The sequence below is a fragment of the Xiphophorus maculatus genome, chromosome 12 (genome assembly GCF_002775205.1).
Source record: "Xiphophorus maculatus strain JP 163 A chromosome 12, X_maculatus-5.0-male, whole genome shotgun sequence".
In the NCBI taxonomy this organism is placed as follows: Eukaryota; Metazoa; Chordata; class Actinopteri; order Cyprinodontiformes; family Poeciliidae; genus Xiphophorus; species Xiphophorus maculatus.
In genome coordinates this window covers 7,051,217-7,077,282 of record NC_036454.1, presented here as the reverse complement: position 1 = coordinate 7,077,282, position 26,066 = coordinate 7,051,217, and the positions used below count along the sequence as shown (strand labels likewise).

The 26,066-nt window shown below is 36.6% G+C and overlaps 3 protein-coding genes across 3 annotated transcripts in view; 2 read left to right on the top strand and 1 right to left on the bottom strand.

Annotated features, from left to right (window-relative positions):
• nf2 (neurofibromin 2) overlaps window positions 1–6,933 on the bottom strand; it is a 31,229-nt gene extending 24,296 nt beyond the window's left edge. Inside the window, exons 1-4 of the mRNA XM_005803827.2 lie at window positions 6,242–6,933; window positions 4,974–5,099; window positions 4,745–4,867; window positions 377–460 (exon numbers count right to left, since the gene is read on the bottom strand). Coding sequence (XP_005803884.1) covers window positions 377–460; window positions 4,745–4,867; window positions 4,974–5,099; window positions 6,242–6,355 — 447 coding nt within the window. The 5' untranslated portion in view covers window positions 6,356–6,933. The remainder of the gene's footprint in view (window positions 1–376; window positions 461–4,744; window positions 4,868–4,973; window positions 5,100–6,241) is intronic.
• Window positions 6,934–7,447: 514 nt separating this feature from the next.
• On the top strand, window positions 7,448–15,170 carry fbxo21 (F-box protein 21). Its single transcript, XM_005803828.3, has 12 exons — window positions 7,448–7,703; window positions 8,190–8,325; window positions 9,259–9,368; window positions 9,539–9,660; window positions 10,302–10,448; window positions 10,634–10,767; window positions 10,840–10,976; window positions 11,754–11,933; window positions 12,229–12,361; window positions 12,563–12,753; window positions 12,835–12,992; window positions 14,201–15,170. Exons 1-12 carry the CDS (start codon window positions 7,480–7,482, stop codon window positions 14,440–14,442), a joined length of 1,914 nt encoding a protein of 637 aa, XP_005803885.1. The 5' UTR covers window positions 7,448–7,479; the 3' UTR covers window positions 14,443–15,170.
• Window positions 15,171–16,794: 1,624 nt separating this feature from the next.
• tesc (tescalcin) lies at window positions 16,795–26,024 on the top strand. The gene is made up of 8 exons (XM_005803829.3): window positions 16,795–16,920; window positions 17,924–17,993; window positions 19,747–19,827; window positions 20,776–20,915; window positions 24,064–24,125; window positions 25,111–25,218; window positions 25,302–25,349; window positions 25,426–26,024. The coding sequence occupies exons 1-8, from the start codon at window positions 16,860–16,862 to the stop codon at window positions 25,507–25,509; spliced, it is 654 nt and encodes a 217-aa protein (XP_005803886.1). The 5' UTR covers window positions 16,795–16,859; the 3' UTR covers window positions 25,510–26,024.
• The last annotated feature ends 42 nt before the right edge of the window (window positions 26,025–26,066 follow it).

Genomic DNA, 26,066 nt, shown 5'->3' with positions numbered 1-26,066 from the left:
TTTCTTCTTTTGCTGCTATTTCTAATGTGTGGCTTTAAGATTTTGCTTAAATTTTAGCTGTAATGCAGTTTCAATGAAAAGAAAAAACTGTTGTGTGTTGGTTAAATGTGTTAGGTCCTAGAACATGGCTAAAGAAAATACAGCATCATAACCATATATGGAAGATTTACTTTTTGAGGAAGACTTAAAAGTATAAAACATTTTTACAATGCAACTTTTATTTTGGTAGTGTCTTCAGTCAACAGCCAAAAGGTTAATCTGTGGCATCAATATAAGATATGTAACACATCTGTTCCAGGTGTGTCAAATTTCTCAAGAATCTGTGCTTTGAGAGGAAACTTTACTCTCCTTACGGGTTGCAAAGAAGAACACTGACCTTGGCATGGACTGCATAGGATGCCAGCAACACAGAGGCCTCTGGAGGACAGTGGATTTCTTCTTCAAGGATCTTCTTCCTTACCTAAACAGAAATTTCAACAGTTTTCAGGTTTGAATGGTTTTGAATAAAAGCATTCAAGCTATTATTACTTGAATGCTGAAGCAGTTGATTTGTATCCCATCTTTTCATACAGACATTACATTTAGCTATAACAATTCATTTTTTAGATCAGAGAAAAAAAGAGATTGTCGTGAATTTATTTTTCAGGAAATAATTTTGACTTTAAATCAGGATGGCTGCTCTTTCCTATTTCCTGAAGATTGGTTCTTTTGTCGCTTCAATAAAAACAGCAAAAGAAATGAGGGCCGTACAACCGAGATGATTTAATCTCACTCATGCAATAAAAAGAACGTACTGCCCCAGAGATAAGCAATGGGAAAAACAACACTTTGACTGCTGAGTTTGTGACAGCACCAACATTGTTCCCCAAACTCTAAACTGACAGATAAGGAAATTACATTTAGTGACAAAAAAAGTTGTGATGCATTTTGAGCTTCATTTTAATCTCTGTTCCTTTGTTTTTACAACCACTTTGAGTTACTGTGTATCAATGGTGCAATAATATTAAACTTCCCCTGCCTTCCCTTTCATTAAACTTCAGCCGAAGTAACAAGTTTTGTCATGATAAAAACTGTCACCTGTTAGGTAAGTCATTTTTTAAAAACTGCTGTGTGCAAAATAACTTTATTTTTAAAATATAAATGAGTTGCAATGTGACAACATTTGAAATGGTTGTTAAATATGAGTTTATTATTCCATAACCTTTGATTTCCCCCTGCCTTTTATGACTATGACACTTGGTATTATGCTTTGACCTACAAAATGTTACAAAGTATTCATCACATTGAAGCACTTTCTGACTGAACCTTTAGTTTATGGCTGAATCTTATATTAAAACTCCATCAAAACATAAGATTGCCCATGACATACTGAATAAAGATGTTTCTCCTAAAAACAATAACTGGTTTGTGGGAAAAAAAAAGATTTGTCTATCCAGAAAGGAGATCAAATATGTGCTTAAGTGTTGTAGTTTCAGTGTCATATATAAACAGTAAGGTTTTTTCCCCTGATCCTTTCACATGTTGATCAAAGTTGTGATAGCTTAGTGCTTAAACAAGTGAAAAAGTTACATCAAGCTGGATCTACAGAGATTAAATTCAGAGATTCTATGGAGACCATAAAACATCTGCTTCTGGGTTGGATATGCTGAAGTATATCCAACCCAGATATAGATTAGGAGAGATTTGGAGAAAAGATGGATGATAATAGATTTTAGTGTAAATTGTTGATGCTCCAAGGCTTAGACAAATACTCCATGTTAAAAAAAAATCCAATATGAATAAGTAACGAACAAATAGGAACATAAAGAAAATCAGCTTTAATCAAAATTATGCAGTTAAGGGAGTAAAAATGTATAAAGTCATTTTTAAAAACATTGGTGAAAATTGTTATGCAGTATGATATACAGTAATCCGATGGGACTCTATGAAAGCTTTTTTGTCTCTAAAGAACATGGATAGAGCCCTAAATGAAGGATTAAGCAAAGTCCAAAATGTTTTTGTCCTTACTTAAATGAATAAAACAATTCAAACTGATGTCTTTTTTCCACTTGTTTACAATACTAACGGCAAAATCAGCTTGATTCAGGGAGATCAGCTTTCTAATCAGTAGAGCTGTGTGTTCTTTCTACATCTGTACAGCAGCTGATGCTGAGTTCTTTCTTTTATTCTAAAATACAAAAAAGTTAAATTAAATCTTCACTTCATATAACAAGAAAAGACTCATCCAAGTTTAAAGTGCTGCTTAAACTCTCAGGGCTCACAGTAATAACATTGTTTTTAACAGGCTTGAATTCACTCCGACCAAGATGAAAGCAGAGCTTCCCACCAGGCATTTCATTCTTAAACTCCATCATCACTCAAACTAATTGATTTACAAACCTAAGTTGCATAACCACATATACATCACAAAAGCAGATTTTCAGGTTAGATGGGGCAAACATGCTGTAGCAGCGGTTATATAAGTGGGCAATTTCATGCTTCAGACCTCGTCATTTACAGAGTCAGTCAAGCTGTCTTTTCTTGTTTTGAAGTAACAAAGGTGCGGAGCAAAAGGTGACAGCCTTAATCATAACCAGCACTAAGAGCTGAGGATGCCATTCCCTTTACAAATGAGAGCACGTTATCATCCCAGCCTGTTGTGACGGAGATGTGCATGTGTCTGTTGGTGTTGTAAGTGCTTGAATTTGCGGGGTGTGAGCTTGAGTGTGTACGTATCTGGATCAGTGATCATTTCTGATAAGCACTAATCCAGCTGTCACGCCTGTGACATTATCTGAACGGGGGCCGCCTCCTGACATTATTGGAATTAATGAGAGCAAAGAAATAAGCAGGCAGGCAGTGTGATGCACTATGCATTTATATTCTTCTTACTCGTGGCTGTGTGTTGCCTTAACTGAGTAATCGGGCTGTTAGGCTTTTCTCGATAAATTAACTCAAGCGGATATAAATAAAGTAAGAGTATAGATAAACATTGAAAGTATATGCCAAAGAATAGAAGTGCAACATAGTTTGCTACATAAATAAACAACTGACAATTTCTAAGGTTACATTAGGATTATGTCAATAACAGAGTCCGAAGAATTTTTGGGCAATATGGATTCAAATAAAATGTCAGATTTTTTTCATACCAGATCCAACTCTGCAAAATTTTTTTCTCAGTTTCTTTTCTAAAAAGAAAAGTGATTTTTATTTCAATCATCCCTTTTGTGAGATGTACGACATATTGTTGGGGCCATGCTATAAGAGGTTTTGTTTAATTATGTGGATATAGTCACAAAGTTAGCAGAATATAGACGTAATTTTGCCAGAATAACATTTTAAAATTACAAGAAAACATGTCATCTTAATCGGGCTTGGATTACAAATTTTTGGTAATTTATGTGTTGGGAATTCTCAAAAAATTTCTACTTCATTCTCCTTATATTACAACTTTATTCTTGTATCATTTCAACTTTATTGCCATATTACTTCCTTTTCATATTGTGACTATTTTTGTAACATTATGGCTTCATTTTCTTACAAATAAATTATCTTCGTCTGACCTATTTCATTGTAGATTTGACCTATATTCAAAGTCAAAATAAAAAGAAGCTGTAAAACATACATGTAAAACAAACATAAAACATACCCTGGTCAAACAACAGGGTGGGCCTCTGAATTATGAAAACCAAAGGAGTCCATTGATGAAAAAATTCTGATTTTCCAAAAACAAAAATAATAAAAAACAATCAATTAATCAATTAGTTGATAAATCAATTAATCGATTTATGACTTAGCTTTACTTTAAAGCCTAATTGGTAAATGACTAACAGGTAGCACTGGATGATTATAGCAAAACACCAAATCTCATCTCTGGCTAAAAGAGTGATAGAGCAAGCTCTGTAGGAATGCCCCAGGGAAGTATTACTGAATGTAAAGTGCTGCCCCCTGATTTCACATGGCTGCACATGATCAGAGTAGGACGATGGAAAAGGTGCATTACAGAGGGTCCTGATTAACATCTTTCAGAAAAGACTGTAGGCGTGTGCCCCCTGTAGGCATTGGGACACAATAGATGGAAGCTACAGATGCACAAAAAGAACTTCAGTTAAAAATGAACTAAATCATCTTAAAGACATAGAGTTTATTTCACCTCAAGAGACTGCGAGTTCTCTTCCTTAAGTGTCACACTTGTTTAAAAGGATAGATTTTATTTTCCTTGCTGGTTGTGCCTGCTTCCATGAATGCTTCACCTTAAAGCACCTTTTTAGAAGAAAAAATATATATTTCTCCAGGTTTTTACGTTTTAAAATTCTGAACTTTTGCAGACTCATTTTCTAGATCTTTCTGACATTTTTATGATATTTTGGGCATTTAAGTACATAACCTTCATCTAGTTGGGTTTATTAACTGTCACGTTCTATAAAACTTTAACAAACATAGAGTTTGCATACTCATTTTTACAGACTTGAAAAATGATCAGATTCTGTTTCCTATTTTCCAGACTTTGTGGGAGCACCAAAAACAATTTAAAAATGTGTCCACTGTCCAAACGGCGATTAAATAATCTTGAGTTAGATTAGCTGGTAACATCTGTTGCTTCAAATCTCTACTTAGCTGTATACCAACTCCTGCTTTTATGTCTAACTGTAAGAATTCCTAAAACTAACTAAATTAAAAAAACTCACTAAATTGTTATTTTAGTTAAAATTGTATAAGCAGAATAGAATAGGATATGAAAAACTAAAATTGACAATTGGCTTACCTGTAGAAAGAAGAGACGCTGAGTGATATCTTGCACTAGCTCCTCCTCAGCATTTTCTGGGTAAAACTTGGCCAGGAAGTGGAAGGTGATTGGTTCATCTTTTGAGACCTCTTGGTCTAAAACCTGTAAGCATGAACCAAAGACAACAGCAATGCTACATAATTGATAAAATCATTCCAGTAGAAAATGAACAAGTATTTTAGGAAAACAAAAAAAGTGGCACAACAACCTTCCTTTCCATCTTCAGCCAAGCCACTGTGTCCTTTATGTTGTACTGGAGCCCAAAGAACCAGGTTTCTCTCAGTCCCAAAGTCCGGCACACCAAGTCAAAAAGGTCTTTTCCTTTCCACTTCATCTAAAAGTTAAAGATAGATTTTTTTGTTGTTCTATTTTTCAAAGTTGTTGTTCTATTTGACAAAGAAGTAAATATCATAAAATTAAATATATTTAAAATCTCTTCAACATGCTGCATTTAATATACAACTTCCAATTCAAATTATTTTAAGATGGAGATGAGTAAAATGCCATAAAATCAAGTTTTACAAGGCTTTGTAGCCAAAAAGATGCAAGTAGTAAAATCCCACCCAGTGAGACACACAAGGACTTTCCCACGTGCTTAATAAGTGTAGGAAATGTTATTAAATTAGGAAAATGTATAAATTAGGAAAATGTTTTCCTAATTTTTGTCATTTTATATTAAACAGCACAATGGTCAAACAATACCAAATATAGCTGAAGTTGATATAAACAAACCATGCAAAAACATGAAAACAAATATAAATATTGAGGATGTCACGCAGCAAGAATGAAACTAGGATAGTAAAAAATAAATCTAGAATAAGGGATTTTGTTTATTACAGATACATAATACTTACTTAACCAATAAGTGAGATAATAGTTAGTTTCACGCAAGAAAATAGAAACTTGTAACTAACATTATGCTGGTGTGTATAATTACCAAAAAAGCAGCTGCTACCCATAAACGGTTCCTCCCTTTTAAATATAGTGCTTGCAAGTAATTTTGTTGCCTTTCATTAAAAAACACACACACACAAAAAAAAAACCCCCGGCAAAACTGGGAGAAACAGTCCACTATCAAAGGGGGAAAACATATAAATCACGGAATCAGGGTCAGCACTAATTTCAACTAGGGACTAAAAAGTGCTTAACTGGGATGCGGTAAACACAGCAATCCCTTAAAACTTATGTTTAAGCAACCGCGTGGGCGTCACATCCTTTTCCTTTATTGACATCTGCTGCCTTCTAGCGTTCAGCAAGTGAAATACGTTGTTTTCATGGGAATTTCTGAACAACTTAATTTTTACTCGCTTATGAGCCAACAATTTCGACTTCCTTCACATTTTATCTGTATAAATTCAAGACTTTTTTTGTAGTTGCTTTACAATTTGAAATTAGTGAGCAGAAGAACAACAATGTCGTACTTGAATGTTTACAGCATTACTCCTAATAACAAAATGAAAGATTGTTCAAACTCACCTCGCACTTGAACTCCATGTCTGACTCCATGGTGCATATCTTTACTTTAAAGTATTTGGCTTGTTTTCTAATCAAAGAGTTGAATCCTATTTTTGCTGCTAAAGCACTTGCCATGGCGACTCGTAAATAAACGCTCCTATTCTATTCAATACACCAATGATACTTTAGACATTCCTTATAAACTAAAAAAAAAAGCCCTATTAAGACATTCCTCTCTAAATTAGTTCATCTTATGGTTCGGAAACACGATAATGTAGTTAGCGGTTAGTTATCCACAGGTAAACACAACATTCATGTGAGTTTTCAGCTGATACTAACAATATTTGCAAACAATACTAATCAAGAATTATTTGTCTTTCGGCGACATGTTACTGATTTATCAGACTCCTCTGTATGTAATATTCATATCTCCGATTAATACAAAAAGGTCCACAGATAAAGTTTAACAAAAACAGATAACTACGGCATAGTAAGGCTGGCTGCTAACGATAGCTGGTTAAAAGATAACTATATAAAAGAAGTTAGCTAAGTAAAGTTAACGTCGTTTTTAAATCGACACGTCCAAATACAGCTTCCCGTATAAAATTTTCTCTAAAACCATGTAAATTCATGAAATTATTTTATCCAATACTTTTCTGTAAAAAAAACTTGGAACGAAAACAACAGCTAACTGCGGCTAACAACCTGTTAGCGATGTCTTTAAAATGCAGTGGTGCATTCGCGTACCGTCTATAAAGTAGTACTTACTGGAAAAAACATTAGAAGTAATTTTGGGATGCTGGGCACTGAATTATGATATTATTCTGCTACTGAAATACCATAGCTAGAATTATTTTTTTTCTGTTATGTATTTGAGTAAAGTAAATCTGGTAGTCATAGTTGTGTAGCTATAATAAGGTAACAGGAAGATTTCCTCTTTCATTTTGTCATGTTCTGTAAAAAACGTTAAAAACAGTTGTTTTTCTTGAAATAAAGTTACACGTACACATATTATTTCAAAATAAGTTAATTGTGCAATATGTCCACTCTTCAGTTTGAAATTATGCCCACAAATCCATAGAAATATGTATATATTTCAAGAGGACTTTGAAGGCAGCATCTTTTCCCTCGCCCTTTCCTTTCGGACCGATCTGCCAATCACAATGCAGTACATGCAACATGCCCCACCCTTAGCCAGGCCCCCTGCGCCATAAGGAGGCGGGGCTACAGCAATGAGGTAATCGGGGTAAACAGTAAAAATGGCGACGTCTGTAGCCAGAGCGGAGCAGCTCAGTTTGAACGGGATCGTTAACGAGTCCCAATCCAAAAAACTGACCGACCTGCCGACCGAGTTGCTTGAGCATATTCTGTGTTTCCCTGTCCTCAAACATGTCGACGTTTGTAACGTGTCATGCTGCTGCAAACGGCTGCACGATGTCTGCCATGGAAGGGGAAAGGTCTGGGAACACCAATACAAAATCAGGTGCTGCAAATATTTTTAGCTTCTCTTTATGCAGATTCTTGTAACATTTCGTCTTTATCTTCAGAAAACAATCCTAATATTATCCAGAACTTTAGGGTCATGAAACCCTCCTTTTCGCTTTGAAGGTTGGCTCGTTTACTGCGAACTCACAGGAAGCTGTCATTCTGCTGATGCACCAAATTTGTCCTTATCTCACCGGTGCTAAGCAATATGACCGTGGACATCTATGAACTTCGTAAGGAAAATGGGTTTTAAAATTTATCATTGGTAAAACGTACATCCTGCTTTTTGCAGAATCCCTTAAAATGAATTTGTTTGACCTTGAATCCTATATGTAGTCCTTCAACTAGTCTGACAGTATCAGTTCTTTCTGAACTGCATCTACTGCAGCAGGATGATTGAAGGTTTTAGAGCCTGATTTAACCTCCTCCAAAAAAAAAAAACTAAGTCATTGTGAAATTACAAATTTACTCCTTACACCGACAGATGGCCAAGACTGCAGAGGTTCTATCGTCAAAATGAGAGCTGTGACTGGCTTAGGGAATACATAACCCGGCATAGAGTTGGAATACAGATACGAAGGACAGTGGAATCCATTTCAAAGCGATTCTTCACAGAAGTTGTAAGTAATCACCTTCTTATTAAGTAATATTATGCAAGAAAAGATTTGACATAATGTAGAATCAGTAATGCTGCTTTAACCTGGATAGAGGCATGAACCGGTTACTCATATGCCAAGGTCTTAAAAAGTTTCGATACTACTAAAAAGAAGTCTGTTCTTAGGGCTTAAAATCAACTACTGAAATTTCTCCATCTGCATAGAATTGCACAGTGTGTCACCTCCCCTACCTGCAGCTGAACATACCCGTCTTTTTTTTTTTACAACCTTAGAGGTATTTTAACGTCCTAATTTATTTCTCCCCAATGACAAAAAATCCATTAAAAGTCCAAAAAGTTAAAATATCATATACCGACATTTTTTGTACGATAAAAATGTAAATCTTTCAAATCACGATGAACCTGAATGTTTCTATCAAGTATTAATTATATCTTCAGGGGGGTTAGCCACTTAAAGGCCTATATGTTTACTTAACTCCTGAAATAGATTTTTATTGAAAATGATCAGAAAGGCTATATTTTTTCCTATGAGGACATTTAAGTTACTTTCTATTATTTATAAAAAGTTATGTTGTGCAATAAGCACATGAAAACTACATCTACACATAGCTGGTGTTTATTTTATTAATTGTATCCATGAAAATAAATAATACAGAAACATGGTTATGGTTAATTGTCAGTGTTATGAGATAAATTTTCCTGCAGTAGGAATCATTTTCACTTTTCTATTTAAAAAAAGGAGATAAGCTATGCTGTAAATTGTAGTTAAGTTTAGAGTAATTACCATGCTACAGTGAACTTGTGAAATTTTCCTAAATATCATCATACCTTGAGAATTGCATGCCTAATTGGAAGGGATAAGTGTGTGTGGGCGCATGTCTGTGCAATAATGTGAATCCGCTGGGTTGCAAACTAATCCAGAGTTCTTGTAACTCAGCCATGCGTTGGCCAGGTGCTTGGAGACAGCTTTGCAGAGATCGAGTCACTCGGGATGCCAGAGCACTTCTGTGAAGACGAGCTCCTCTTCATACTCAACTCAGACAAGAGGTGAGAGTAACACTGTGCTCAAAGTCAAACCAAAACACTCCACAAACAGACGATTTTGACCCATCAGCTGGGGCTTGGATGTTGATTCAGATAATTCTTTGTGATTAGAAAAACTTTGTTGCATCACTCATTTGTGATGCAAATGTTCATGTCTCTCCACCCTCTTCCAGGAAAAGCTTGACCCTAAAATACTATGCAAAGAAAATCCTTTACTTCCTGAGGCAGCAGAACATCCTGAGGAATCTGAAGACCTTCTTAGCCCAGCCCGCAGAGCAGCAGTCGGCTCTGGAAGGTAACCATCAGTGCTGGCCATTACCTTATTAATATCATTCATTGTGAAGGTTGCAACATATCAGCAAGTCAGTTTTTGTTTTGTAGCAATTTCTAAATTGAAAGTGAAATTATTATAACTACTTCATAGAGCACCAGAGATTGATTACAAATGCATCTTTTTCATAACCTCAAGGTTTTGTTATTGTGTGAGAGAGTTAGCCTCTTTCACAAAAGGAGTGGAGGTTTATGACGCTTAGAGCGACTTTAACAGGAAGTACATTGGACAGCTGAGACAAGGATTAGCTTAAGATATAAAATCTCCAAGTTGGTCCGGTCTAAGACAAGGGATTAATATGTAGAAATGCACCTCATGCCTGCTGTTGGGTACAGTGGAGAACCTATGATGCTGTGGGTCAGTCCCTGAATGAACAAAAAGTGGAAGATGCATAAAATATCTTTTCAGTAATAGTTATACAGTTACACAATTTCTTCATTCTGGATTTATTTAGAGCTTAGAAAGTATTGTTTTCAGTTTTAATCACATTTTGAAAAGCAAGTCAAAACAAGATGCGAAAAAAGGGTATTCTCCTCCCTCGCCTTAATTTAAAATTGCTTGTTTTCCTCATGCATGTCTTTTTTGGGTTGTATTTGCTTTGCTAGGCGCTGTGCTGGTGGATCAGTATTGCAACCCATTGGCTGATGTCACACTGGAGTCCATTTCACAACAAATAGATGATGTGGCAGAAAAAGCAAAGAAGATGCTGAGAATCAAGAACCCTTCTCATCCCAGCCTTCGGGTCACTAACAGTAGGTGTTTTAGAAAAAAAAATTAAAAATAGTAAAAAATAAATAAAATAAATCAAACGCTCTTCTTGTTTGGGGCCTTTTGCATGTATTTTGCATTTTTGTTTGTTTGTTTTAAAATATATTGCGAGTAGAAATAAAAAGCCTGAATAGCTGAGCTCTGTTTGAAACAACTAACTTGTGTGAAGGTGACTGTATGACGGAGGACTTTGAGCTCCAGAGGCAGGTGTTGTGGGCCCTGAACGCAGTTTTGTATGAACAGCTTCAGTATAAAGGCAACGAGTGCGACTACTACAACCCGCTCAACTCCTACATCCATCAGGTAGGCACCAGCTGACAACTTTTTCTAATATGTTGTTCTGAAATATTTTCACCGTACTTCTTATTCACCCAGGTGCTACTTCGGCGGACAGGTATACCCATAAGCCTCTCTATCCTTTACATGACGCTCGCCCGGAAGCTGGGCGTTCAGCTGGAGCCCGTCAACTTTCCCAACCACTTCCTGTTGCGCTGGTGCCAGAGACCAAGAGGGTATGGCTTGAAATTAGAATATTTACATCTTTATTATTTACACACTGATTTCAACCTTTCAGTTGCACAGATTACCACAGTAGCCTAAAATTATTGAGCAATCACTGATCATGTTTTGTCTTTCTCGATTTCCACTTTTTTAAAAAAAATATACAATCATGCGATCTGTAGATATAGTGGTGTAATTTCTGTTATGTGGCAGTTTAATTAATCTGTAGCTTATTAATGGACAACTATGTTTTATCTAAATGACTGCACATTTCTGAATTCTACTTTTGCCCGTTTTTTGGCTGTGTGATTATAAGTCAAAGTTAGTTAGATTGAAACAAGGGTTTTGCAACCAAAGGACATGACAGAGTTGAGTTAAAAATCAGTCCTGCCTTGACTATTTTTTAATTCATTAATATTTGAATTTCCTACTTTTTGTAGGGGTGGGAATACTAAAAAAGAACCTTTTATGACAGCATTTTTTGGCGTTGTTGCTCAGTTTTACATTTATTACAAAGACGTTTCTGCTAATTTGTTGCTGATCCCCTGACTATTGGAAACAGATACACTTAAAATATATCAAAGTCTTTTACATTTGCATCATAAAGCGTTTCTTAATATTTATTGAAATCAGAGCTTTTCTTGTTGTTCTCACTCTAAAATATTGCAAGAAATTTAAATTGTTTTATCAAGTGATTTTTTTTATAATAAATGCTTAAATATAAGTCTACAACTCAGTACATTTTCTGAGCCTATTAAATAAATGTTAACAGAACATTCCATACGCAGGAGTGAGGATATCTATGACTTTGTCTACATTGATGCCTTTGGGAAAGGCAAGCAGCTGACGGCGAAGGAATGCGAGTACCTCATTGGCCACCAGGTGACGGCAGACTACTACAGTGCCATTAGCACCACAGAGGTGCTGCTCAGGATGGTGGGGAACCTGCTCAACATCGGCAAAAGAGGGTAAGAAGAACCATTCACGTTATTAGATGAAGGATGTCTGATGCAAGATTATTTTGCAGATACAGACATCTTAATCTTTCAATTCCATGCTAATCAATTGATTGATTACTTATGACCTTCTCAGCTCCTGTTACTGTCTTCTGCCGGGGTCTATTGTTGTAAGTCAGTGATAGTATAAGTACAGTCTTGGAGCGCTTAAAACTGAATAAAATGTTACACCCCATCCTGTGCCTGCTTTTTACAAAATACATTTTTAGTTTAAGCTGCATCATCTGCGGTGTGTGTTTTCCATCAGGGAAGGAAATGAGAAATCTTACCAGCTGCTGAGGGATTCGCTGGATCTCTACCTCACCATCAATCCAGATAACGTTCAGTATTTGCTGCTGCAGGCGCGCCTCTACTTCCACCTTGGAATCTGGCCAGAAAAGGTCAGACTTGAGCAAAAATGTTTTCAAATACAAACCAGATTTTTCATTATTATTTTAGGTCTAATTTTGAATAACTGTTTTATATCTTAAGCTGGAGTAAAATGACAAGAACACCTATACTTTCCTATATTGCTATTGTGTGGTATTTTAATATTTAGCATTGTGCTGCTCTTCACTTATTTTCCTTCACCTTGCTCCCAGGTGTTGGACATCCTGCAGCATATCCAGGCTTTGGATCCTTCTCAGCATGGAGCTGTGGGCTACCTAGTGCAGCACACACTGGAGCACATCCAGCACAAGAAGCATCCTGTCACTCCTGAGGTGAAGCGGCGCAGCGCTCCCGAACACCTGGAGGTCCAGTATTCAGTCGGCCTTATTATGAAACACAAGCGGTAAGTTCCTATAAAACACAACGCAGACAAAAAGACAAATTACCTCAAATTGTAAAACACTGTTTACTGAAATTCTTCCAGGTCGGGGTATAACTGTGTGATTTACGGCTGGGATCCTAAATGCACCATGAGCCAGGAGTGGATCAACACCATGAGGGTCCACCAGTTGTCCAGTGGAGCTAACCAACCGTTCTACAACGTGCTGGTACAAGACGGGACGTGCCGTTACGCAGCTCAGGGTACGCCTCACATCCACCAGCAGGGGGCTTCTCCTGATGAACCACAGACTGTAGGTTTAATGTTAAAGGCGTGCAGCATATCAAAATTATTTTTTTAAAAATGAAGTATTCCTCAAGAAGTACTTGAAATCTAGATAAGGTCAGAGATTATTGTGTTCTGTAATATTCCACAAGGTTAAAGCATACAGAGAGAAAATGATCTCTGACCATTCCCCTTAGGGAGCCCCTCAAGGTAGGAGCTTGTACCCCACAAATTTGTAAAAGGAAAATGTAATTATTTTTAAATAAACAAAAACACATGATAAATCTTAAAATCAAGAAACAAGGATCAAAATCAAGACTTCCAAACCATATCACGTAGGTGTAATGCTATTATTAAAAAGGAGTACCGGTAACCATAAAACACTTTAACATGAAAACAATACTATATATTATACTATATATAGGCTGCAAAACTTTACTAACACCTCTGATAGCCCTCACACTGCCAAATTACCCAGTAGCTCTTTTCCCAGCATGTGTGCTGTGATCATGATGAGTAGAATCAGCTGTGCTCACATAACCTGCAGGAGCCACACCCAAACCTGACCTGCTGCTCTGCATTTAAAAATAGAACAAAAGATACTGTTTTTCCTATTGGGGCGTATTGGCTTGTTTTTACTTTCTGCAATATCAAAAACAATCTCCTCGGACTTTGTGCACATCTTTAGAAAGTTGAGTTGGATGTGCAAAAAGTAAGAGGAGATGGTTTTTATCCTATGAATAAATTGCTCAACTTAAAGACAGGAGTATTTTAAAAGTGTGATACTGTGCTTCTGCAATTGATGGCGGCAAATATATTTAAATGCTGATATCACAACTGTACTAGAGGGCATCAACAATATTATCTGCACCTCTATACACAGAACTATAAATGTTATTCCAAAGCTTATATTTGATTGTGCCAGAGCTGAACTTACTTCCCCATGTGTGAAATCTCCCAGCTTGTGTCTGCATGACTTTCATTGTTTGAACTTATCTGTTCAATCTTCAACACTTCAGGATTTCCTACAGGCTATGTTTCTCAAAGCCACAACATTCTTTTGATTTCGTAAAACTCTGTTGCTTGTTCCTCTTTTTATAGAAACAGTATTGACTAAAAACACCCTTAAGTTGTGTATTCAACCAATGTAGCAGTGCAGTGACGTGTGTTCATTGGTATTCCGCAGAGAACCTGGAGCCCCACTCTGCCCCTCTTGAGATTGGGCACCCGGAGGTGGGCCGCTACTTCTCAGAGTTTGCCGAAACCCACTACGTTGCCAATGAAGAACTGCAGACACGATACCCTGAGGACATGAGGGAAACCCTGGGCACAGTGCAAGAGCTCTACCACAGAATGACTCCTGGATCTGTCAGCCGAAATGGGGCTTCTGCCTCTGAACAAATGAGCCACCAGTTCAAGTCGATGTAGCAAGTGGTCCTGCTGACCAGGGTTGACAAATACCTGTTCCCCTCTTACTCAATTTACAATCATCCTATCTGTTCCTTTATTGCACTCAGACTGGGACTTTCTTTTTTTGTTTTTTAAAGAAGGAAAGATGGTTATTGTTGTTGCTTTGAGACCTGTTCAAATACAACCATTTATCTGCTGTAAAAACAAAGTTCAGATCACTGGATACAAATGCTATTTCTACATGATGTAACACATATTCATTTATTTTTAATCCAGTCAAAAAAAGCTCAGTTTGATTTTAAAAATAAAATAAAATAAAATACAACCCAAAAATAAAAGGAAAAAAAAAATAACTTCAAGTAAGCAGCTAAGTGGACTAGAAAAGTCAGGATGTTTATCCAGGTGCTGTAAGTCCCTCCTGCCCAAATTCAGAGAATGCTTGTGTTCCCACATTTTCCTGCATCCAGCACCAGTCTGCAGAATATAAACCCAGTGCCACACCAGAGAACTGAAAAAAAAAATAATTACGATAGATTTAACTCATGATTTAACAGAGTATCACGCACTTATGAAAGTTTGACTTTCACATTCCTACATTTACCTTTTATTCTGTATATTTACATGTGAAATATGTACGATGCCAAGACTCAGGATGTCTGTCATGGAATGCCAAGATGGCCACGACTTGAAATAGCAATGAGTCTAAGCTTGGTGAAAACTACAAAAAATAAAGTGTTTCAAGTTTCTCTGTTGTTTCTTTCTCTAAAGTAAATAATGCATTTATTACTTTATTGTGGGAACATATGCAAAGCCAGCCCAAGGTAAAGGTCAAGAAAGAGGTCAGAAGGAGCCCCCCGAAACCTAATGTCTCACAGAGTCTATAGTGGAAAATAGATTTTCAACTGTAGTGTATTAAAAACACAAATCTAACATTAAATGAGAGTAAAGAGTGTTTTAAGTCTGGACTGCCAAGATTATTCCTGTTAAATTCCATAATAAATGTCTTTTAACAATTTATGAATGCCCAAGCTTTGCAAGCTTGTCGTTTTCACAATGTGTGAGTTTAATGAAGGCACATCAGCAGATGCCAGAAATACCTAAAACAGAGGTGATCAAGTCCAGTCCTGCATCATTAGGGATCAGCTCTGAACAGGCCTGGTAACGAGCCATTCATTTGATTCAGGTGTGTTGGAGCAGAGATGCATCTGAAAGCTGCAGGATGGTAGCTCTCAAAGACTGGACTTGAGCACTTGTGCTGCTTTCTTATGTGACATCAAGAAAAAAATCACCATGAATACCAGCTGGGACAGATTAAATGCTTGGTTCCCCCCATGTAACTTTGGCTAATAAAGAACAAATGTTTCCAAATCCACAGGATTTACTGTTTATGATAGGAGGAATAAACACAGTTAAGGAGTTTTTGAAAGAATAATTAGTTCTCATGTTACGGAAGGAGAATCGATTAATTCAGACTACCGAAATAATTTGGTATAACCCGCCACTATAACTTTAGTAAATAAAGATCAAATATTTTCAAATTCTCAAGGTTAGTTGTGTGTGTGATGGTATGATTGAGCAACCTAAATCTCAACGTGATTGGTTAATTCTTGTCCCATGGGAAACATTACCTTACAATGTGTGAGCTTCAGGCTGAAATATTGTGTTCCTCTTTGATGTTTCTAAAAGCATTTGTTTTCCCCTTTGAAAAGAGAAGAACCAAGTTCTCAAACATCTCAGAATCATAGAGGGATATTTTAAAAAGACTGATTCTCTTGGGGATTAAAAAACAACACAAAACTGTGTAAGAAGTACTTCATACAAGACCACCCCTATTTGTTTATTGATTTTAAAGTTTTGTTGTTTTAACCGCAGCTGTCGATTAAACTGAAAGCTACAACATTTCCGCGATTATGAGTTGTTTTACCAAGAAATGGTCGGAACCTCCTCTCTGGCTGTAGTGCGCGCTCCCAACACAGAGGGGAACAGATTTTCGCACGACACTTAATTTCCCAGTTCCCACTACAACTGGAACCCATGTGTCCCGCCTGCGCTATTCCAACTTTAAAGTACAGTAGTGGCAGCATTATGTGGGCCGGGGTGTCTTTCTGTAGCAGGAAATGCTTTCCATAAAATAGAACCAAATAATCTTGGTAATCCTAACTGACATAAAACAGTAAGCGTTCAGATTGAGAGAGTAACACTTGTTTGGTGGATGTTTGCGGATCTTTAATATGCCAATGAAATGTAAGAACTGATTTTTAAGCTGTAAGTTGTTAATTTCTTTTTGAAAAATGCTAAAACGCTCCACATGGAGGCAGCAGAACACACCAGCAATGTCCTGCCCACTGAAGTAAGATAAAGCTGCAAGTGTGTAAAAGTTTTAGTCAGTCCAAGTAGACCGTGCGCCTCGACGCACCGCTCAGACAGCCGGAGAGATGGGAGCCACACAAACACACTCCGAGTACCAATACGAGAACATGGTGGGAAAAACTGGATGTAAGTATAAGAAAAACAAGACATCTGTTTATTTTGGTGGTTATAGTGGTGTTTGACAACCCCACAGTGGGAAATACGCTGGTGTGAAGGACACAAGAAATGCTCTTTTTAATGATCCATGTTATGTTTTCGACCATATTCAGAAATGTAACAGCATGTGTAGATGTTAAAGTTAAACTTGAAGAAGCTGGAGCGTTCATTTAGTTTTAAAGCCAATGCAGCCGTCACACTTACTTATAATGATGGCAGTGGAAGTGTTTGAGGAAAGAATTAATGGGAGTGGATGAGATTAGTGGGATACCTTCACATGTGCAGACATGTACTTTGAGCGCATCCATCCTTGACTGTGCCCACCTTTATTGACACTATCTGAAGGAGACTTTGGACTGTTTAATGCCTTTGTCTCCATAAGGGTTACAGCTGTAGTCTTTGTTTCTTTTTAGACGTAGTTGCAGACTTAGGAACTTGTTCTGAAAGCATTGGAATTTCAACTGCATTGGTAGATACTGATCTTAGACCGCATAGTTGTTGTTGTTCAGCCTGTTTGTTTGTGTCTTGTGCAAGTTGAGTTCTTTTAAATGAGCTTGCTGTGTTGAGCTGTGACTCCACCCATCCAGAACAACAGTCTTGTTTTGGTGTCTGTGTGAGGTCATAGACATAACTCACCTCCACACTCTGAGCGGACACAGCTGCTGACTTTATTTGACAGAGAATACACTGCTAAAACTTTCCAATGGCGTTAATGATTCTGAGAATCATTTTAGATGCAGTTACTAAGGATGGTTTGTTTACTTTGCCAGCAGGACGTGCTCAATTTAAGTGTTTCAGGCAGTATAAACGTGCATCAGGATGGAACCCTTTAAGTGCAAATGCACTCTTGTTTATTAAGGTTTTAATCCATGTTTAGCTATTGGATTGCTTGAACTGTGTGTAACTGGGGAGGGGGGGGGATGGGGGGGGATATTGGCTTACATGTTGATGATAAACGTCTTTGTTTCTTCAGTTTCAACCGAGCAGATTAAAAACCTGCACATGCGATTTCAGCAGCTGTGTGGAAATGAAAAAACACTAAGGTAATGTTTCTGAATGTGTTTTTTTATGTCCAACATAATGAAACTCATACAGTCCCTCTATACTTATTTGCCTAATAAAAAAAGGTTAATGTGCATATTTTTTTAAATAACATTGTCCAATAGATAAATACAGCAATTCAACAAATTTACTACTTGGTAGCGGCCACTGGATTATTATTTTGAATGTTGTAGACTTTTTGATGCAGTGCACTCTGATAAGGTTCCCCACTTGAAAAGAGAAGCCCATAGAATCACTTGACAGTGGGTATGAGGTGATTCTTCACATGAGTATAATCTGTTTCACACCAAACATGAAAGTCTTTATTACCAAAATATGAATTATAGTCTGACAAAACTACACAATATAAGTTCAAGTCCCAATAGCCTTAAGAAAATGTCACATGCTTATGTTTGTGATAATAGGACAGGAAATGTCTGTTCCCTCTGTTCTACACAGATAGTTCCCCATTAGTATTTGCTTGAATCCACATTCGGCAGACAGAGTGGTCCAAATATCTGTGTGTCAATTTCTTAAAACTTAGACCTACACAGAAAAATTGTTTACAGTATGTCTTACTTTTGGAAAAGTAAATCATGAATGCTGTTAATATTACAATTATTTTAATTCAAACAAGAAGTTGCATTCAGAAAGGTGCATTTTTTTGTCCCACAGACATAACTTTTGCTGACAACAGTCACACCAGATACAGTTTTTATGCAAATGAACTCAGAACTAGAATAATACCACCATAAGAGCAACAGAAATCCTATTTGCTTGTTTGGAAAAGAGTAAATTGAGCCAGGAAGTTTATACGAATCAAGTTTCCAAAGATGTGATTATCTTCTTATTACAGCAAACATGTTTAAACTGATGACAAGCAGTAGAACATGATAACATAAGTGTTATTTTTTGTGGGAGTCCTCTAGCTGAACAAACAGGAAACAACTCTCCTGTTTTATTGCTTCTGTTTTCAAGTTTAATTGGTTGAAATCGACGCTGTCCTGTGGACAGTTCTTTCTACCAAAGGCACCTAATTCTGTTGGGGATAACTACCCGAGTATGGCACCAGCATGTTGATCTCATCTAATCGTTGTTTTGAAGATTTAGTGAGTCCAACATACCACTATTTGCCACGATGATCTAACAGTGATCATTAGTGAGGTCTGCAGATTTGTCTTCCTTTCTTTGTCCTCACCCGGTATTGTGGCACTGTGGGCCCTTGTTTGTTATTGACCCACTTGTTTTAGGCTTTCTAGCTGTAGATATGAGCAAGCATGTGAGGGTAGCAATTTTCTAGTAGCAATTACCTGATTTATGAAGAGCAAAACACATCTGACTCATGTAAATACGTTCTAGTCTTTCCCATTTTGAATAACTGCTATGACAAATGTCATATTAATTCTTCAGAGAAAAATAAAGTCAAGAAATCTGAATTAAAAGTCCTCAGATAATCATATCAATTTGAAAAGTTAATTAAAAAGTCTTTATTTCTGTTAATTACATCAGAAATATTAAATGTGTCAGTGTCTTCACTGCAGTAAAGACCGTACAGTTTATAGATAGTGGGAATGGCAATGCATGGAAAATTATAGATGGTGCTCATTAATTAATGAACATTAAGTTCTATCAATACCAGAATGAAAGAAATCCAAGCTACATTTGATAAAATTGACTTAAAATCAGTTAAAAATGCAGAGACTGTCCTATGATGTCCTGTTTTGTAATAATGGACTTTCTCTTGCTGCATTGCAGAAAAGAACACCTGGAGAACATACCAACTCTCGCCGATAACCCCATCAAAACGGAAATTATCAAGGCGTTCTTTGATAAAAGGTGGGTAGAGTCAAACAACACCATATCCCATGTGGTCTTTCTGTTACTAACATCCTTAATAGCACATTTATTCCTTGTGGAAAACCAAGAGCGGCGGAGATACCAGCGGCTGATATGTACGTATATGTACAGTATATGTACGTTTCCAGTTTGTTTTTTAAAAACTTTGTGGATGCGGCTTATAGTGAGGTGCGCTCTACAGTCCGGAAAATACGGTAACTGCATTTAATAGGGTGGAAACATTTCTGAATTTTCAGTATTTGACTTATCAATTGGAGTTTATATGCATTTGCATTATAAATTATGTAAAAACTTTAGAATTAAAAAACAGGAAGCATCCCTGAGGAGCGTGGCTTTAAATCAGTAAAGTTGGTGGTCTTTACTTGCTACATGGTGGGAGTTGTTTTCAACTTCCGCAGTTTGACTGAATGTAATGGAAATACTATTTGAACACTTACAAAAGAGTTTTGTTTTCTTACTTTAAAAGTTCAGTGTTTCTCCACAAACAGCAGTTGTGAAAATGTGATCTTTATTCAGTTTTAGGCAGGTGGGAGGAAAATGTGCATTACTAAATAATCAATAAAGAAAATCTGGTGGTCTTACTTATCACTTAGTGGAGTTTGGCAAACATTATTGAGTATTTTAGATGCCTGAAGAAATCCAAAGTTGAACATTCTTGTGTTTTTGCAAGAGAATGATGAGAATTTGACTGATTTATAAGCAGCAGCGTGTTTTAAAGAAGTCTTTCGCTGGAGTGTTCTCTGCATTGGTTTGTGGTATAATCATGTGATTTCTGTTCTCTAAAACACAAGTCATGTGGAGGCTATAATGTGGGTAAAATGTTATTGCAACTAGTTAATGCTGTAGTGAGGTAGTTTACAGATTTCATTTGTTTTACATTTATCAACAATAATTAGGTGATTTTCAATGCTTTTGATTGAAATACAGGAACCAGCATAATAATGAGTTGGGATCATATGAGGAAATCGGCTTTGAGGAGTTCCTCATGGTCATGTCCCACTTCCGTCCTCCAAGTATTAAAACATCAGCGGAGGAGAAGGCGGCAATGAGAAAACGGAAGGTTCGCTGTGAGTAAAACATTTTTACTACAACACAACTTGGTCTGCTCAGAATACCAGGCCAAAAGTACAACACGACTCATGTAAGTGTGTGAATGAGCAGAGGATTTGTAGCGGCATGTCAGCTGTTGCCTCTAAGCAGCTCAAAGGTATTCCATCGTGTGAATGTGGCCACAGCAAACTCTCAAATCTAAATGTCACAAAGACAAATGCATGACCTGGGGGCAAACAGTTGGTAATTATTTTCAGTTAACTATGTCTTTATCTCTTTCAAGATACATTTTTCCACGTATTCCTTCCCCTTTAACTTGTTTTATATTGTTACGACTAATATCCTGCCATAATATTGTGCATTTCCTGGGGTCTCAGTGGCATACAAACTATGAAACATTTTAGATAATGGAAAAAAATGTGATTTATTGGGATCACATTTTCAGTTTCACATCTGCAAACTGAAAACTGACAGAATGGTTGGAATTGTCCTTTTTGCTGCTTGAACTATTTTTCCCATTCAAAGCAAACTGCTATACAGTGAAAGACTATTTGCTAATTACAGTTTTGCTAATTACTGTTTTTGTGTTTATGCAGTGACATACTAATAGTCACACTTACACTGATTCTGCAGTACATCAATAAATAGTCAAATCTGGTTTATTCAAAGAGAGCTATCAAAAAGTTTTAATATTCCAGCTTATTTTCTGAGTAGTCTGTACTTAATTATGTCTAGCCATGCTTCAGCTCAGTTTGAGCTGAGCAAGAGTTAGCTTGCAGTTTAATCTCAGTGAGAAGAGGAAATCCTGCACGCTTTTGCATTCTGAGTTGCAGCTCTTCCTGAATGTCTACATCATTTTTTTTAACACATCCACCACAGACGTGAACATCTCTAAGAGTAAAATGATCAAATCATGTATCAGATCCTTACTTGAGCAAAAGGCAAAGCAAGGCTCACTTTTTGGTGATAAATCACAAGACATCCCATTGGAGAATATTGTGAATGATGTTTTATGATTTAATTTGTTATGAACATGTTGCAAGAAAGAAAATTTAAAGTGCTTCTTTAATGTTTTTCTTTTATCTTCTCTCAGTGCAGAAAGGGGAAAAAAGGCTTTGAATATCCAGAAATTGTAAAAAAAAGGAAAAATTTACAACTTGTCTGTATTTCTAGCATTTAATTATTTATCTCCACTTAAGCATTTCCTAAGTAGCAGTCAGCTGCCTTCAGCTCTTTCCAACCAGTAAGAATAAGTAAGAAGAAGCTCCTTTTGGGTATCAGTTAGTGGCTGTGACTGAGTAAGATGCATTGCGTCACTTCCTGTTGCACTTTGTGAAGCTGTTTGTGTTTGGGAAATTGCATAGATGTGAGATAGATGGAAATTGATCAGGGATAAAAAATAAATAAAAATATAAAAAATGTAGGGTTTGATTTCATTCAACCACTTTTCCTCCAGTATATTTAAATAAAATATAGTGCAATTAGTAAATAGTTCATCAGTCTTTGAAGGCCTCAGAGTGTTTTTTTTTTTTGAACAACACATGGGACAGAGACCTGTGGAGAGGCAGGGTTAAGTCATAAAAATACATCGCAGTTCATCAGTCCATCCAAGCTGTCAGCCTGGTGAAGCACCTAATTAAACATAGAACCAGCCAAGGGACCCACAGTAACTTTGGGGGAGTTGCAGAGATCCACAGCTCATGTAGGATAATTTATTGACAGGATATTTATCAATTCTGTGCATTACATTTTTGAAAGAAAGTGTTACTGTATGTAAAACATTGGGTAGAAAACCAGCTTTATATCACCTTGAACACACCATCCCTCAGTAAAGCATCATGGTTGCAACATCATGATGTGGCCACATTTGTCTGGAGAAAGGACAGCTTGTCACAGTTGATGAATGAGGGAAAGAACTCAGGAGCCTGGAAAAAATCCCATTAAAGGCTGTGAAGGTTTTGAGACGGGGGGGGGGGGGGGGGGATTGTTCACCTGGCAACAGGACAACAACCCTAAACATAAAAACAAGAGTTACATTGGGATGGTTTGAATTAACACATTAAGTGTTAAACCTGGACTTAAAACCAATTAAGAATCTGTGTCAAGACTTAGCAAGTTATATTCACAAACTCCAAGCAGTGTGACAGAGATAAATGTATTTGCTAAAGAATTAGCAAAATTGTCCGCCTTTACGTGACCAAAGCTGATGGAGAAATATCACAAAACACTCAAAGCTGAAACTCTATACTCGCATGTTTTTCTTTTGTAAATCATAACCTTTTGCTTCCATTTAAGAACTAATTTCATCACATAAATTCTCATAGCCCATAGCACTTACAGTATAAGGTGACAAAATGTGAAAAGGCTCAAGTATATAGATAAACATTTTGCAAGGCACTCTAGGTACCAAAACCTATATTATGTAACATAATATTTCTTTTGTGTGATGAGACAATGACAAAAAAAAGTCACTACCTGAAAAATAAAAGTATTCCTTCCTGTAAGTACAGCAAGAACTAAAAACCTTAGTTTTAGTAAACATATGTTTGCCATATGTTTATTGGCAAACATATGTTTAGACCAAAGTTTCCTAGTTTGTACAAAGAACATCTTTCCTCAAACTTGAGAAATGACCTCAATATTTGAGTATCCCTTTAGGATTACAGACTCTGCCCTATACTCCTGTTTCAACCAGAAGATAGACGTGTAAGATAAGAACTCAAAAGCATTGTACTCTCTAATGTCTGTAGAGTCCAATTGTTTGTCGTCCCAAGTAAAAAGACATTTTTGTTTAGTCTAAATAGGCTAAACACCTTTTTATCAGTCATATGAACTCTGCATTTTGTTTTTTGTTGGAGCAGAAGTTTTATTTCCATCCATCTGAATCAAACAATTCTACCTCTCTATCTTTAAAAGTATCCAGATGTCTTTGATATGTGAAAGAACCATTTGAGAAATTAAACTGCTGTAACTTAGAGAACAAAAAGGTTTTCTGGGCATTGCAGTGTCAGTCGTAATCCTGTTACGGCTTGAAGGATCTGCTTCATTATCTTATCCCTGAATCATCCTGACAGGCCCTGTAATCATAACTTCCTCTGGCGCAATCCCATAATTTGTGGGTGGAAATTTCCTCAAAAATCTAATTGTTTTGTTTTGTTTTCCCAGTCCTGTTCAACATGCACGACACCGACGGTGATGGCAAAATTACGCTGGAGGAGTACAGAAAGGTAGGTGCTCATTATGTGCTTTATTTAACACTGATTACATTAATCCTTGTTTTGAAATATGGTTGCATGTAGCAGACACCCATTATGGACACTCAGCTTTACTTAGAATAAACATGGCCGCATGCAGATCTGGAAGTAAAGCATCTCCACTGTTATAAAATTGGAAATTAATTCAATTAAACCTAAGCTAACTCTTGTCAGTAAAATGACAGTTTTCTCAAACAAAAGGTGACCTTGAGTCCAAAGCTCTTAAGATAAGAAAATTTGATTTCTGTCCCATTTGATGCATGGCATATTTTTCTTTGTCATAATAATTTTTAATGCATCTGAACTAGATTGAGGTCAAATATGATGAAAGGAAACACTAAAACATGCACAAAGCATTGGAAGTCAATTCAATTACATGTTTTCTAACTGATCATTTTGCCAAGGTTACATTATTGTGGATATAATGACTTGCTCCATATTGTCTTGCTTTAGCAGGTACAAGATGAATCAGTGTGTGTACACTCTCATTGTCAAAAGTAGTGTATAATTAGTCCCAACAGAGAAGGTTAAAAAAATCTACAGGTTTAGGAACCATTAAAGGATTGAGGTCACTTAGTGAGCAATATCACAATACGTTATAAAAAGAATAGAAAGGAAGACTTTTTTCCTTTAAATTTAAACCTATAAAGACATTAATAGAGTGTGAAAGACAGCATGCAAAGTTAAAAGCAGCACTACCTCAATTAATGGCTTTGGGAAAGTAAACAACTGAGAACAAAAATGCTGGATGAGTAGTATTTTCCATGAGAGAGAAAACCAAATAGTTCACATTATGACAGAAATAGCTCTTTAAATGATTCTGTCCAAAAACTTTTCAAAAAGAGTCAGAATTCAGATTTAAAAAAGAACTATGTTTCGTTTCTTTTTCAGTTGTCATTATCCTCTTCTACAGTTTTAACTTTTTCAGTGAAGTCTTCATTTTCTGTTTACATCCAAGATTGTCGAGGGACTTCTTTCAGAAAGTGAGTCCATTGGGCAGGAAGTTGCTAGGGCGATAGCAGATGCTGCCATGCTGGAGGTGGCGAGCACAAATGTGCCCAACATGGTAAGAGAAGTCACCAAAATCACGCCGCTAATATTCCTTCCTCACTGTTGGACCAATAAAATAACAGATTCATGTTGCTCCAGGGCCCGGATGACTTCTACGAAGGAATTACATTGGAACATTTTGAACAGGTTAGCACTTTTTCTCGCTTTGTTAAATACCTAAATACACTTTGTGACTTAATGACAGCATTTTGCTTGTCCGCAGATTCTAAAAGACCTTGAAATGGAGTCCAGGATGTATGTTCGCTTTCTGGATATGAACACCGCTAATCTGCATTGTGGAAAATAATCCACTTGAGGGAATTGTTGGTCTAAGGAACTCTTGATGTTGCTGCTGTTTTTAGCAGAACCACCTCTGTCCTTAAAAGGGAAAAAGCAAAACGCTTTTTCAAGCACTAACATGTTTTCAATATAAAAAATTTGTAAGATCCTCAAAACTGCAGGCTACTTGTGAACTTAAGGTTTGATAATAGAAAGTCTTTTTATTGCTGTATGTTAGCATGTAGAGCAGTTTAGATATTTTAAAACTCCTCAAACTTTTCTTAGTTTTATTGCATTTAGTTATATGACCTCACACTGTTGCTTTGGAAATTACTACTGTGCAACATGAAAGATTTTTACCTTGAAACAAAAGGTTGACACATAAGATGAAGTATGTTACGGGTGATCTACTGTGCTGAGCATTTGGAGGACAGGACCAGTCCTCCTCAAAAATCAGGATACAATATTTTATGTTTTTACTACTGAAACTGTACATAATAAACCACTACTGTTATAAAAGAATAAAAACACTAATTTTGATTATTACTGAAATGATTTATTTTCCCCTCATTTTAAAAAAAACAG